Source organism: Pteropus alecto, unplaced genomic scaffold, assembly GCF_000325575.1.
Source record: "Pteropus alecto unplaced genomic scaffold, ASM32557v1 scaffold11, whole genome shotgun sequence".
Classification (NCBI taxonomy): Eukaryota; Metazoa; Chordata; class Mammalia; order Chiroptera; family Pteropodidae; genus Pteropus; species Pteropus alecto.
This window is the reverse complement of record NW_006431956.1, coordinates 1,489,197-1,504,214: the sequence shown is the minus strand read 5'-3', so window position 1 is coordinate 1,504,214 and position 15,018 is coordinate 1,489,197. Positions and strand designations below refer to the sequence as shown.

General features: G+C 47.1%; 1 protein-coding gene across 1 annotated transcript in view; it reads left to right on the top strand.

The window, feature by feature from the left end:
* SFMBT2 (Scm like with four mbt domains 2) overlaps positions 1-14,984 on the top strand; it is a 158,512-nt gene extending 143,528 nt beyond the window's left edge. The window contains exons 16-20 of the mRNA XM_006906953.3: positions 3,978-4,153; positions 5,293-5,459; positions 5,819-6,079; positions 6,899-7,027; positions 13,718-14,984. Of these exons, the coding sequence (XP_006907015.1) occupies positions 3,978-4,153; positions 5,293-5,459; positions 5,819-6,079; positions 6,899-7,027; positions 13,718-13,858 (874 nt within the window). The 3' untranslated portion in view covers positions 13,859-14,984. The remainder of the gene's footprint in view (positions 1-3,977; positions 4,154-5,292; positions 5,460-5,818; positions 6,080-6,898; positions 7,028-13,717) is intronic.
* Positions 14,985-15,018: the final 34 nt, after the last annotated feature.

The window sequence follows — 15,018 nt, the reverse complement described above, 5'->3', positions numbered from 1 at the left end:
CGTCTTTTCCGAACATCTCTGTAATTTTGGATTCAGTAAAAGTCATTTATTGGCACTCTTCCAAATCACAAAAGTTAAAGGAAGGGAATATAAATTAGTAAGGAAAATATTTATTTGCATGAAGTGGCATGTCAGCGTAAGGTGGCACCATATCTCATCTTTACCTTCTTTCCCAAGAATTATTTAAATGAATTTCACACCTGTAGCTTAGAAAAAAAAGGTTTTCTAATATTCCATATTTTTCTACTTTACATAAGAGGGGGATCAGCAATAGTAAGACACTTTATTATGGGGTCAGTTCATCACAGTGGTGGTGGCAGAAAACCTGGGCAAGGCTTTATAGAGAAAAACCCTTATTGTTTAAAATTTTTTTCCTGTAATCAATACATCCAAAATACACCTAATGGATATGGAAATAGTAAAAGTAAAAAAAACTTAAATTCCATGAAAATCTCCCCTGCTCCTAAGTAAGGCAGAAACTGGCTCCAGATACTGGCATGACAGGGACCGTTCATTCTGCAATGTTTGCACTCATTTTCATGGTAGCAAGTCGATCAGAGCCTTATCACATCCAGCCTGATCCAGTTAAAGCGGACTCGCTGAGACCATCCAGCCCTGCTGTGGTGTGAAGGCAGCGGATTACCTGTTATATCAAATATGACTGTGAGCTCCTCGGTGAAATCTTACACAGCACCTTAGGAGAAAACGTCTGTCTGAACTGGGTTTCAAGTGTGTAGGAATCACAGTGGCATCGCAGAGCAGCCACTAATGATGACAGACTCACAGTCGGCGGGAGTGTGCCTGCTCTAACACTGCATTTGGAGTCACCTCTTTCCTTCTGCTGTAAAATGACAACTCTTTAGAGCGTGACAACTTTGATATTTGGCGCAAATGGGAAGAGAGAGAGTTGACTTCTGCCCATTTAGCTGAAAGACTGGCAAGGTTTCTGTCATGAGTAAATTAACTCAGCGCGGAGATACCTGCAGTGAGGGCATTCAGTCGTCTTGGTGTGGTTGCAGAATGACAATATTACGGAGTAATATTACAAGGAGTGTTTTCAGGAAGAAAGGGCGTAAGATCCTCCAATGCTATCTCTGAGCATCTGGGGTTCTGATGTTTTTTCTCCTTCCAAAGAGTAAAGACCCATTTACTAGAGAAAATGGAGGTGCCATTGAAAAGGTTTGCCCTGTAAATGAGAGAAAAACTAACACTGTCACCTGTACTTGTCCCTCGGTGACTTTCCTATTCATCGAACAACTGCACCGTTTATACTAAAACAAGTTACAGTAACATTCGAGTGCCATGTAAGGAGTCTGTCACATCATGAGTCTTCTATATGGGTCGAAGGGCTAAATTATAGTGGCCGTGGTGCGAAGGGGAAAAGTGGATTCTAATGTGGCTCATTTCTGCTGTTCTGGAAGAGAAAATTCTTTCTTTCTGATGAATTTAAGTGTATTAAATTGACCTACATTATTTTGAATTTCAGGAGGAAGAATTTAGGCTATATCTTAGGGGTAATAAAAAAAAATGCCTAATAAAAAAAATGCCAACTCTGTGCATCTAGGGACATTTAAATACATTTTCCAACATGTTACAGAATCTTCTTGGGGGAGAAGAAAAAAGACTTTGCTTTAAATGGCTTTCATGATCATCTTTATAAAAGCCAGGTAGAGGCTTAATAGATTTTCCCAGTCATTTCTTACAGTTATTCAGAATAAAGAGGAAATATCGTGATGTAATTTCAAGTGAATTAGACATCATTATCAGGAAGAAGCAAGGAGGTAAAGTCAAATATTTACTTTTAGGTGAGTCATGTTCTGCTCTGTGGAAAAGATATTTTGGTTTCTCATTTTCATAAGCAATGGCTAATCCTGTATGTCTTTTTATTTCCCTTTTGGGGGGCTTTTTATTCATGACCATATTTTATGAACATTAAGATGTGATATTTGGCTATGCGGAGATTTATGTGAAAAGGGATTCTCAAACCGAGAGACTGTCACTGAAAAAGATTTTGTTTCTTCATTTGCTGATTTTTAAGCAGACGGATGAACCAGTTTGTAAAAAGGAGACTGAATTTCTGTGTGTGTACTTCAGTTTGTCAGATTATGTGTATGATGTTTCTGGTTCCAACACAGACCAGTTTAGGATGTTCTGAATTAGACGTGATCTTTTCTAAAATAAACGCACACCCCATTCATTGCACAGATTTTCCCTTACTTGAAATGCAGGATTCAAGAAAGAAGGGAGACGTTTTACAGCAGTTGAGGCTCATAAGGCTGAAAACCAGCGAGCCACGCTGTGGACCCTGGTCCTGACGAGACGACCAGTGCAGCTTCGGAGGAAGGCCGGGCCGGGCCTGGTCGCTGCTGGGAGGGGAGTGTTTTCTCGCGGCATGCGAGGCTGCCTTCTTTCTGCAGCGATCAGCCTTGCCACCTTTCTTCCCTTTCGAGTCTTCCTTTCATATGCAGGGATGTGATTCAGCTTGACGGACTGGAGCCTTCTTGCTCTCCCCTCTCACAGCCCTCACGACCCGCCAGAATGCCTGATGTGGGCCGTTCTGAAAATGAATGATAGCGCTTAGGCCAAACTGACGGCACCTCACTCGGACCACGCTGATGGTTCTGGATGGACCGTGACGACGTGCCACTTTTTTCCCTCTGTATTTCTTTTTGTCTCAAAGTTTATTTTGATTTTTCTCTACTTTTAACTATGGAAAAAGAAGAGATCAGCGCTCTCGTGTCTGCATCTTCGCCCATCTTTTCCGCCCTGCCGTGTGCACTCGCACGCGGAGATAAACCCCTTCTTTGGTTGGTCGGAAGGTATCGGAAGGTCACTCACGCTCCCTCACTGATGTCAAGGAGGAAAACCCTTTTCTCCACCCTCTTACGTTCAGTGCTTGGGGCCTGCGCGTTGAGCTGACAGAAGACAGGTCAGCAAGAGGAAGGACAGTTAGCATTACACACGGGGTGCTCCGTGGTGAGCGCCTCAGAGGGGCCGTGGAGCTTTGGAGCATCCACCTAAGTTACGTCTAACGTGGCAGGGGAGAGGAGGTGTGGAGAAAAGGCCTCCAGGGGAAGAACACGTGGGTTTATTTAGGAAAGACAAATGGATTTTTAGGAGAACAAATGGGAGATAAAGCTTCGGTGTTTGTTTCTGCTGAGGCCGGCGTTCTCTCTGCCTTGGCCATGAAACTCCTCTGAGGGGATTTATGGTCAGTTTACTCTTGGTCTCTCTCTCTCCTGGGATTAGAAGCTGCCTCAAAGAGGGAATTTATGGCAGTCCTTATTTCTCAGAAGTTTCAGTTTTAGTCAGATAATGGAAGCTCCGAGAGAACTTTCTGCATCTGTTGAATGTCAAATGTCTTCATCTTAAAATAATCTTCATGTCACCTCTGGAGTTCTGAGTGGGTCCCTGCACCGACAGCCAGGGACAGTCTCCCTCCTGTGTCCTCGGTGGTCCCTTGACTTTCTGTTTCAAAGTGTGCATGTCATCTCAGCATCTCGTCATGCGCTCCAACCCAGTGGTCTCTTACCTCTTTCCTTCCTCTCTTCGTTCTGAGATGATTTATGATGCCGGGGGTTTTCTGCTGTGTGCTAGCTTGCTTGTCTCTGAATATTTTCCTCCCAAAACTTGTAATACGTGCTTTAAAACCTTATCTTCCTGTTTACAGTAGCCTCACTGGGCCATTTAGTAAATGGTACGGCTAAGTGCTCTTCACTCCGGATTCAGAATGAGGGGATAAAGTGAAATGCTCTGTCTCACGCTTTTGAGCTGTCCTCACATGTCCTGCCTTACAAGATTATGTCATTGGAATACGGTTTTTAAGCCCTTTTTGTTGGGGAAAGCTACAGAACAGATTTTTATTATCGCCTGTGGCAAAATAAAGAGTAACGAGGTGACGAGGACCGTGGCTTCGCGGCTTCGCCTGGACGCCCTGAGAACTGCTGAGGCCCCTCGCTTTTCCTCTTTCCTTCTAGGTACAGAGGCAAAACGTACAGGGCTGTGGCCAAGATTGTACGCACGTCTGACCAGGTAGCAGACTTTTGCCGACGGGTTTGTGCCAAGCTGGAGTGCTGTCCAAACTTGTTCAGTCCTGTGCTGGTTTCTGAAAACTGCCCAGAAAACTGCTCCGTTCATACCAAAACCAAATACAGTGAGTACAGAACCTTGGTCCGTGGGCCTGAACTGCGGGGTCGTAAGTAACCTTATGAATACTTTCTCATAGGAATTGCTACGGAAGAATTTTTTTAAGATTTTCCGTGCTAGGTTCTTGTGGGTGTCTAGCCTGATATAAGGAAGAGATGGGGGTGATTAAAATCGGGGCAAATGATCATTGGTAGGCGTTGGCGAAGAAGCAATGAGACTGTGTGCTATCGCGAATGTCGGTGGATTGGTTGATTTGGAAAACAATATGGCTGGAAGAAGAGCACAATGAAACGAAGTTTTGGCAATGGCCAGTAACCAGAGTTCCTTTCTAGGTTCTTACACTGAGAAACTGTAATGAGTCTGTCAGTGCCCTTCTCCGCACCGGTCAGCCTTCCCGTCCTCTGCTGCTCCCCTGTGCGCCACTGTCCTCAGGACACGCTCCAGTGCAGCACGTCACTCCCCTTTCTTTGCTCCTGTCTCTGCTTCACCACCGTGACACAGACTCAGAGTTGCCACCACGGCCCATACTGCCTTTGCTCTGACCTCTTCCTGGCAGGCTGTTCCCTCCTTCATCACTCGCCTCTTCCATCTCCCTGTCACGTCGGTGACCTCTGCCTTTCCTTGTTGGCCTTCTCTAGGCCCCGCCCCACCTCCAGCCTGGCCTCATTTCCATGCCTCAGCCGCTCCCAGACACCTGTGCCACGGGTTGTACGAGCTCAGAATCTCTCTGGTCCAGGCTTCTGCTGTTTCTGCGTGTCCCCTCAGTTATTTCTCATCCGATGGGAGACCACATCTCTGTCACAGTGTCCTGGAGGTTTGCTCTGCCAGCCTACATTCCGGCAAGCTGCTGGGGTATTGCTGGGACCACCTCCCCCGCAAGTGCAGAGAGTGCTCTGAAGACCCCCAGTTGGGATTTGTCAACTTGTGTGTCAGAGCCAAGAATCCAAACATACTAGAAACAGTCATCAGAGTATGCGTGTCCTTCTATTTTGTACACACACGTATACACATCCCCCATTCCACGCTGTGCACACTCATGGAGGAATCGTAAAAATCCGCCCCTTCGTCCACTTGTCTGTTCTCTGTCCCTATGTGAACATGTGTGTCACCTTTAAAAAAAGCTTTGAATTCTCCGTCTCCTTGTAGCCTATTACTACGGGAAGAGAAAGAAGATCATTAAGCCCCCAATCGGGGAAAGCAATGTTGAGAGCGGATACCCGAAACCAGCCAGGCGTCGGAAACGGCGAAAATCCATTTTTGTGCAGAAGAAACGGAGGTCTTCTGCTGCAGACTTTGCTGCAGGCTCAGGGGAGGTACGTCTACCCAGAGCACCTTCCAGCCGCCACTGGGACTCAGGGTCCTTGCTGGCCAATAGGCCGGCGTCACAGCGAGGGCCACATGAAAGTTCGATGCTGAACGGTTAAAACTGCGGAGTGTCTGGGATCCTTCCCCTTATTTTTTGAGAACAGATGTAACAGTGTCAGCTGCCCTGGCTGGGGAAGGGCTGCCACTGGCACCCTAGATGGAACCGTTGGATGGGTCCTGTGGTGCCAGACCAGGGGGTTTGCACAGGGCCACCTGGGCAGAAGGGGTCTAGGGTTCGAGGCTGGCCCGCTGCGTTCGCGAAGGCCCCGCCTCTCCTGACCTGTCGGCGCGTTTCCCTCCTTCGCAGGAGAGTGAGGAGGAGGAAGCGGATGCCGTGGACGATGACACAGCGAGCGAGGAGACCGGCTCCGAGCTCCGGGATGACCAGACGGACACCTCTTCGGCCGAGGTCCCCTCCGCCCGGCCCCGGAGGGCTGTCACCCTGAGGAGCAGCTCCGAGCCTGAGCGCCGCCCACCTGTGGACAGGGCACGACGGGGCCGTCGCGTGCAGGCCACCTCCTGTGCCGTGGGCGACAAGGGCCCGGCAGCCGGCCAGGACACGGCAGAGGTAAAGCTTGCGGGCCCTGGCGCTGGCTTGTCTGGGCGGGGTGTTGAAGAAGAAAACGCATTATAGTTCACGGCCTAGATTTTGGGATGCGACTTCAAAATACTAAACACACCAGCAGCCGCTCCAGCTTCATTCCTCAGTCAAGGGCAAAAGGCTTGATGATTTCACATCTTGACTGGTGGGTCAGTGAACGTCAGAATGGAGTTCTGAGGGAAGCAATGGCACCTCTTTTGCTGGAAGGTTTTAAAACCACAAGAGATTCTTGTCAGGCAAACAGGAGAAGTCCTCGGGATCTGGGACACAGCAGACTCTACTCTCTCTTTATAGAGTCCTTGGCGATGCCGGAAAATGGCAGGTCAACCTGTCAGGCTTCTCCTGAACCCATAGGTGCTAGGTGATAGCTGCAAGGTCACTGGCACCATCCACCACCGTCACAGGAATGAGCGTGGGAATGGCGGGCTCTCCTGCAAATGTTTGTATACACCCCTCGCCGTTCCTGTCTCCTTCTGTCAGAGCTGCGTCACTAATACACAGGCCCAAGATTTCCTGAACTTGGGATTCAACAGCTGCTATCACCATGCCTTGTATTTTAACCTCTAAATGTACACATCATCGTACGAAAGTCATAAAACCCAGACGAGCTGCTGAGAAAGTCCCTAGAGACTGGACGTCTCTGTGGCTTGAACAGGTGCCTCCCGAGAAACCAGTGGGCGGAGGCCCTCGCGGTCCCAGGAGCCTGGCTCCGGCCCACAGGGCTTTGGAGAGGACCTTGCCGACCATGCGGTGGTGAAATGACCTGCTGCTCCTTTTCCTCTGCAGGAAATAAAGCAGGAGGAGGAGGGGAGACTGGTTCTGGAGAGCAACCCGCTGGAGTGGACGGTGACTGACGTGGTGAGGTTCATTAAACTGACGGACTGCGCCCCCTTGGCCAAAATATTTCAGGAACAGGTACGGTGTCTCTGTGCTGTGTTTGCTGTTTTCATAAGACTCTCTGGGTCTCAGACCTTCTGTCGTAGCTGGCTGCCTGTGGCAGGCTCGGGCAGGGGCAGGGCGCTTCCCTCTTACTTGTGTGGGTGTGAGGTGAAAGTCTGGGGTCCACACATGGTCTCCACCGACATCTCCTTGGTGGGCTCTTTGCTGTTAAGCAGAGATGGAAGTCCCAGCTCTCCACTTGGCCTTCTCCAGGTGGTGAGGGCCTGGTGCCACCTGGCCAAGCCAGAAGTCTGGGCCCCTGGCTCAGCCCCTGCTGGTGTGGGTGGGGTGGGCCGCTTGCCCTGCGGTGGACTAGTCATTGTCTAAAAGGCTTTGTCTCCCGAGCACCCCTTTCCTGGTCCTTTGACAGAGAGGTCGGCCTCTAACGGGCCTCTCATCATCCGTGCCACTGGCACTTCTGAGTCACCAAAACCCAGAGCACGCACCACCACGTCATATCCTGGGTCCTCTGGTCCCAGGCGGTCTGCCTTCTCCCCACTTTCCAGCGTCTTCGTATGCGTGTTGTATTAAAACGCCCAGGGCTTTTAGGGTTGCAAAGCAGGAGAAATAGGGAAAAATATGTCAACCGATCCTCCCAGAAGAGCACGCGCTCTGTCCCTCTGTGTTTTATTTGATACCACTGCCATTGGTTTTCTTTATTTCCTTCTTTTTTTGTAAAATATTTTAAAGCCTCTCTGGTACATTAGGTGTTGTGCTAAATGATGAATAAATACAGAAACAGTTGACATAATCTATACTTGGAAGGAATTTTTAATTTAACAGGTGACAAGACTTAGATTAGCTAAAACATAAGTCATGCCACGCATGCTGTGCAGTGAGAAAGGAAGGTTTTTATTTAGTTTCTCTTAAATTAACATGCGAACAAACTGTTACTCTGAGCACGCCGCCTTGCACACCCCTCACTGGCCTCGCACAAAAGTTCACATTTAAGCTTGCGTTCAGTTTATTGACATTTCTCGCATTGTTTCACAATGTAAATATGTCTCTCAAGACCTAATATATTTTTTAAAAATACAGTTTCCCACATGATAAATTTAAAATATGTCATCCATTCTTTTTCTAGATGACACAAACCAATAGTCTAGAGGGAGGGTAATTCAAGCAATAAATCAGGAAGAAAAATGAAAGGCCTCTGATTTCCCATGCTCCCAGTGAATTTCCCGGATTTCTCCCCAAGTTCACCATAACGCAGTAATGAATTGTAAAAAGCAAATTAACGTGGTTCCAAGCTCCTCTCGGGGAGGGTAGCTGTTAACATTCAGCGGTCTCCTCTGCAGACCGTAGACCCCTCCGTACTAGACCCTCAGTAGGCGCACGCCGAGAGAACGACCCGTGACGAGAAGGACAGGGTCACCTCCTCACCATCAGGCATTAGCTGCACGTCCTCTCTGGGCGACACGTCAAAGCAGACAAACAGGGAAAACTTTCATTTTATGGAAGGAACCTGGGTAATGAGTGTGTCTCTACCTGAAACACACAAACAGAAGAGAAAGAATTTTAAGAAAGGTTTCAGGACTTAAGTGACTCAGGCTATACTGATAAGCCTCCTCTCTCTCTTGTGAACAAAAATACAGCAGAACTTGGAAAACTGGCTTAAAGCACTGCCTATTATAGCATTTTTTTTGTAGTGTCACTATTAATAGTGGCACTACATAAAAAAAAAAGAAAAAAGAAAAACATTGCATTCGACTACATGACAAGTGCTGATGACACAGTTTAACATGTATCTGTTCATTTACGTGTACATTCAGCATATACTGATGGAGTGTCTATTATGGGCTTTGCAATAATAGTCAGGTATATATGGAAGGTAACATTCTAGGTTAGTCTGAAGTTGTGTTTTTGTTTTATTTTGGTTTTAGCCTCAAACGCCCAGTTTTAACTGAGCGGTGTTTTTCAATTGATGCAATCGCAGAGCAGAGGACAGAGTGTCCCTCTCCCAGACGTTATCTGTAGGAACCCAAGACCTTCTGAGGAAGGTTAACAGGCTCATGTGTTGCCTCCTTTTACAAGTTTCTAGTAATAAGCAAGAAAGCGAAAACAAAGCTGCTTTAATTGTCCTTCTAAGCCCAGTTTATAACACTGTCTCAGGAAGTTTCAGGCCTTCCCAGGCTTCTAGAAGTGGAGTGTCCGTGGCCTGTAACCACTTCCAGAATTGAGCACGGGGTAGGGCCCTCCCTTAAAAGCCTGGTCCTCCTTACCTACTAATTTCTCATGTAGAGAGAAAAATAGGTAGACTTTAATTGATAATAGTCTTATTCCTATTGAATTTTAAATTTCACGTTAGGCCATTTTACCTGTCACAATAAAAGGCTATTGCCCTGCTGTGCGCTCTGAAGTATGCGGGCACTAGAGGTTTTTTCTCTTCAATCAGACCTTTAATTACTAATTTGTACTATCATCTCTGATCCCAAATGCCACGGCCATGATTTGGTGAGACCTCCAGCGAGTCACTCCAGGTGCTGCGTGAGTTTTTAGACGAACTAGAAGGAGCCCTGGGTCTTTATTCACCAGCGTGTGAGAGATCACAGGGCATGGGATGGTAAAAGCTACGTGCATTTGCTCCCTGGTTTTGTGAATTCAGACACTCCTTATCACCAGGAGCGTTTACAGAGATCACAGACCCCCAGTTCGCAGAGTGCCTGCCTTTCAGTTCTGGACTGCTACAGCGACCGCTTAAAAATTCTGTACGCTATAATTTCATGCTGCAAACGTGTACGTTTTTCAGGAAAACTCCACACATCTATAACTAAACAAACACAAAACTCTCAAATGAAGTTCTGCCTATTCATTCGCCTTTTATGAGCCAGAAACACATAATAAGCAAAGTACCTAAATTAGTGTTTTACTTTAATAAAAAAATTTCAGGATAGTTTGCAGGTTTAGTTCACATTCTTTCTGTTTCTATAGACCTAACTCTCTCCGTTAGGAGCTACCAAGCCCTGTACTGAACCCTATGTCAAAATGAATTTAATTTTTTTCATGTGCTGAGCATAACTTTCATGTTGTGTATTTTATTACATTTTTCCTAAAATTACTATTCCATTTATGTTAATGCTATCTGGACCATAACAAGTGATTTGCTAGCAATTCTGAATTATATGACAGCATATTTATAAACATTAAATTAACTGTGAGGTCTGTTATTACATAATCAATGAAAAAAAAAATATTTCAAACCAGAACAAAAGCCACGTATGCGAAAGGACTGCAGGGTGGGATTCCTCCCTCATTGCTTGACAACTCGTGGTATCACCTGTGTTATTATTTTGCCCGATTTTTCTTCCATTTATCCACCGCTCCCTCCCGTTCTACTGTGAGACCGTGGAGTGGATGCTGGCTGCATGCAGTCTGCAGCACGAATGAGTCTGGGACAGAGGTGTCGGGCAGCTGCATTTGACAGCACGGAGCCACCTCCACTGTCTTGCACACCAGCGCCAGTCTGCTGGTCAGGTTGCTAAACCGTAGCGACTTGCGGCAGGCAACGTGCCACTCCGGTGTTTGGGGACCGGGGCCCTGATTTTATTCTGGGTCTCATAGTCTTCTCAGAGTGAGAACACTGAGTTGGGTTTTACATCGTCGGGTAAGATGGAGAATGAAGTGCGAACCCGGAGATGACAGCCAGCGGCCATGAGGCGGCCGAGTGTAGACAAGCTGCAGGTTAGCCACTGCTCCCACCTCAGATATCGGGCCCAGTTGTCAGTTCTTCCCGGATGAGAAGCAGGCGAAGGGTCTCTGATGAATCAGGTAGCTTAGCCTCAGCCCTCCCCACCCCGTGGTCTTTGTCTTACTGCAGCTCGGAGTTTTCTGCAGACAATTCAGCTCGTGTGTCTTCTCAGCCTGTCAGTCTCAGTTGTGCGAAGCCTTCCACGTGGGCACCGTGAGAGCCACGAGACGCGTTTAACTTGCTCTTAAGGGGATGTTCAGAGACACAGACTTGATCCCGTCTGTCTCAGGTTGCCCACTCTTGAAGTCCAGGCTGAGGGGTGTGGACTTCCCCCCGCCCCCACCATGGCCCTAAACTGGGACCCCTTGTAAATTGTAGGCTCGCCCCTTTGATCTCCACTAACGCAAATACTATTCTGAATTTTGTTTTGTCAAGCTCTCGTTTGATTTTCTCTTATATATTTTTACTAAGTGATATCAAAATATTTTCCAAAGTAGTACATCGGGGTGGCATCCTATTGAGCGTGGCGGTTCCCTTTATGACACACATCTCCGTCAGTGCTTAGTATTTTCAGACCTTAGTTTCTGTGGCTGTAAGACTATATTATATTGAGAGCTTCATCTGCATTTCCCTGATTCCCTCAGGTCTCAGTTTAGGCATCTGAAGCCTTCCTTGACGCCCATGAGAGAACGGTTCAGTCGCCCATTTCGTATGAGCCCATAGCTCTGTGTCCATACATTAATTTTCCTATGTTGTAATGGTCTATGTATTTGCCTGCCTCCCTTGAGATTTGTAGTCTTCTTGGGGGGAAATCTTTGTTTTGTTCAGTGTGGGATCCCCAGAGACCATGAGAGTGCCTGGCACTTAGTAGGTGCTCAATAAATGTTTGTTGCGTAAGTGACATCCTCCACTTGAATGTGGTGCATGCATATGGCTGCCCCCTTCACTGAAATTGTCTGTAGAGTTACACATATATATTTTAGGGCTGATTTTTCAGTTGTAATTGATTCTATATGTCTAAGGACGGCCATCATGACTGACTGTAGGTGTTAAAAGCTGAGCTATAATTTTCTCTCCAGTGTTTAATATCAGAAAACCACATTCCTAGTTCCACTGCTCTCTAGCTCTGTGATCTTGGATCAGCTAGCTTTTCTGGCATTATTTCCATCTTTAAAAAGGTTTTCAGCTCCTAAAATAAGTTCAGGTCTATTCTATCCTGTTCTGTTGATTCTTTTGAACCTAAAGATGAAGCTTACTGCACGCAGTCTTGCAACATCAGCCTTCTTCTTACTTACAGTGTATTTCTTTGAGGCTCTCGATACCTACAAGACTTTGTATCCCTGGGTCTGTGCCCTCTCTGTCCACTTGCTGTGACATACGTAGATTTGGTTCTGAACATGGAATTGGCTAAAAGGTTCCAGACCAAGGGGTTCTTGTGTTTGCTTCTCCACCTTGAACAACGTACTTTTTCTCAGTATTTCTAATTTCCCTTACTACAACCAGCCTTTTAGGTAGTATCTACAAAGCAAGTAGAATAACATGCTAAAACTCTAGAGAAAAAAAATGATATATATGTAGCATCAAAAACTCATTGACAGTGTTATTAGTTTACCTTCTACTTTCAGTATATGTTCAAGACTAATCTGTTTACTAATTAGTGGCCATATTTGAGGCTTGGTTGAGACATGGCTTATAGTGGCATGCATCCTAGCTAGTGCTCATCTGTAATTTAGAAATAGTAAGTTGCACTTGCTTTGTTACTTTTTCAGTTAATGCTTAATTTATATTGCTGCCGTGCTTATTAGGGAGTATTTGCACATCAAGATTTTTTGAACTGATCACATAAGTTACACTTACTCTCAACACAGGTCTTTCTAAAGCTAACATATACACAGTTTGGTTCTTTGCTGTAGATAACTTTCAAGGCAGCTAAATAAACCATTAGTTTAATAAGAAAATAAGCACCTACACAGACTTCATTGATACATGCTGCCTAAGGTCCATGCCCCCATGCAGTGGTGTGGCTATTAAGTCTGCGTGGCTTATCGCAACGCTGGGCACACGACTTCCCCAAGTAGCAGGAATTCTGGTGTGCCAAGTTCCGTTTATACTGTCATTCCACCACCGACCTTTGTCATTACCTTGAGCCTCAGCTATTCCCTCTGGAACATGAGGTGTGCCCTGGTGCCTAGGAAGAAGGGTCGCAGTTCTACTCAGTCACCTAGTCACACAACATCTCCATCAAGAAACCTGACCATTCTAGAAAGCAAGTGAGTGAAGAGCAAAGATATCCAGCGGGGTGATCTTAAAGCTTTGGGGTGAGCCTTCGTACCCTTCTTCCTGCGGTGCATGAAGTTTGATAGTCATCTCGTGAACACCTAAAGGCAAAACAGGAGATAGACCTGGACCCAGGTAGCACTCATTCTGGGCAACGTCAGTGTGTGAATGTAGATGTGTGTGCACGTATGCGTGTGCATGGGTGTGTGTCTGAACACCTGTGTTTTCTGTGGAAAACTGCTGTGTAGTCGGTATGTCTCTCCAGCATCTTCTCGCCCATTCTGATGTGAAGTGTCAGACCTGCAGGGAAGAGAGGCTCTCCTCCTAGTGGAGAGCCCTTTTCTAGCTCGGATGAGGTCACAGTGGATCTGTTGGGGGGGGTCTGGGTCCTGGGGCGGGGGGTGCTCTCCTAGCGAGGGTTGCTGAGCATGGCAAAGAATCCCTGCAGCAGCTCACCTCTCCGGCTCTGTCTCCCCACCAGCCTGGGCATGTGTTTTCAGAGTAGCCACAATGTTTTGAGCAAAGAGGATTTATTAACCCAGGTGAGGCATACATCAAGCCAAGCTGCTTTCTGCCAGCATGCTCCAGAATCAGAGGCGACGAGAGCAGCCCATGCCCTTAGCCCCAGGACAAAGGCTGTGACAAATGCCTTGCCTTGGTGCACACTGTCTCGGCTCTAACCTGGCTCTGTTTTCCGGCAGGACATCGATGGGCAGGCGCTCCTACTGCTGACACTTCCCACCGTGCAGGAGTGCATGGAGCTGAAGCTGGGGCCCGCCATCAAGCTGTGCCATCAGATCGAGAGAGTTAAAGTGGCTTTCTATGCCCAGTATGCCAACTGATTCTACCTTCAGGGGATGTGGCCCATTGTGTTGGTGATGCCGTGTCTTGGGAAGGTTTTCGGGACTGGAACTTTTATTTTTCTGGGTTATGAGAGATGGTTCATATACTGTTACTGAAAAGCAAGAAGCGTGAAGGACCTCCTTCACTTTCATCCACCAGCCTGTTTCATAGTTTCATGTTTTAAAGCTCATGCCAGGACCACAGCAGTGGCCTCTGGAGAGTGTAAATTAAAGTTCTGTGTCAGACCTGTGGGTCATGGAAGAGCTTTTTTGTACATCCATAGCTCACCTTTCTCCCACCCCAAACCAGGCAGCTGCCTTTGAACAAGGTCCTTCACCACAGCCCACATGTCCTCGAAAACTAAGGTGCAATTCGTGTCTGTCTTTTTCAGTGTGACCAAAGAGGGTGCCTATCGTTTTTGCTCTACTCATCCTCAGACGCATTTATAGATGCTTCTTTCATATCGAGACACGTGTGGCTGTCACCACAGTTTGAGCCGATCTTGGTGATAACTCATTTCTCAAACATGTAGCCGATGTTTCAGGATGCAGTTATAAAAAGATGGGCTAAACCTGCATCACCTGTCAGAGGTGCCTTTTAAGCAGCATGGGGCGTGAAGGAAGGCGGCGTGGCATTGCGGGGAGAGTTTTCCTGAGCGATGGGCATCTGGAAAGTCTGTAGAGAGGACTTCTATTCTACTCTTGTGGAACCTCAAATATCGCTAACACTCTAATTTAATTGTGATCAGACTGGGGAGGGACTCCTTTCGTCTCTTGGGAAATGCTGAGTCGTATGTTGAAGGGAAAGCTTAGTTTCAGAGAGCAGGAACAAGAGACTTGAGGGAAGCATTTTACAAAGCAGCCACATCCCTTAGCAGGATCCCTGCGCAGGCTCCAGAGAGAGTCCCTCTGAGTGCCTCGCATTCGGGGCAGCCCTGGCACACTCGTTACGACAGGCACGAGGAGCCACGCACCCCCAGCAGATGCAGCTGAGCGAGCGCTGAACCTGGAGTCAGCCCTGGTCCTTAACCTGGCATGGCTAATTACTAACTCCGTGGTCTTGGGTGACTGAGTCGCTCTGGACCTTGTTCTTGCAAAGTGACAGGTTGGAGCACTTGTGAGTGGAGCGGTGGCACACGTTTTTCTGTCCCCATCCCATT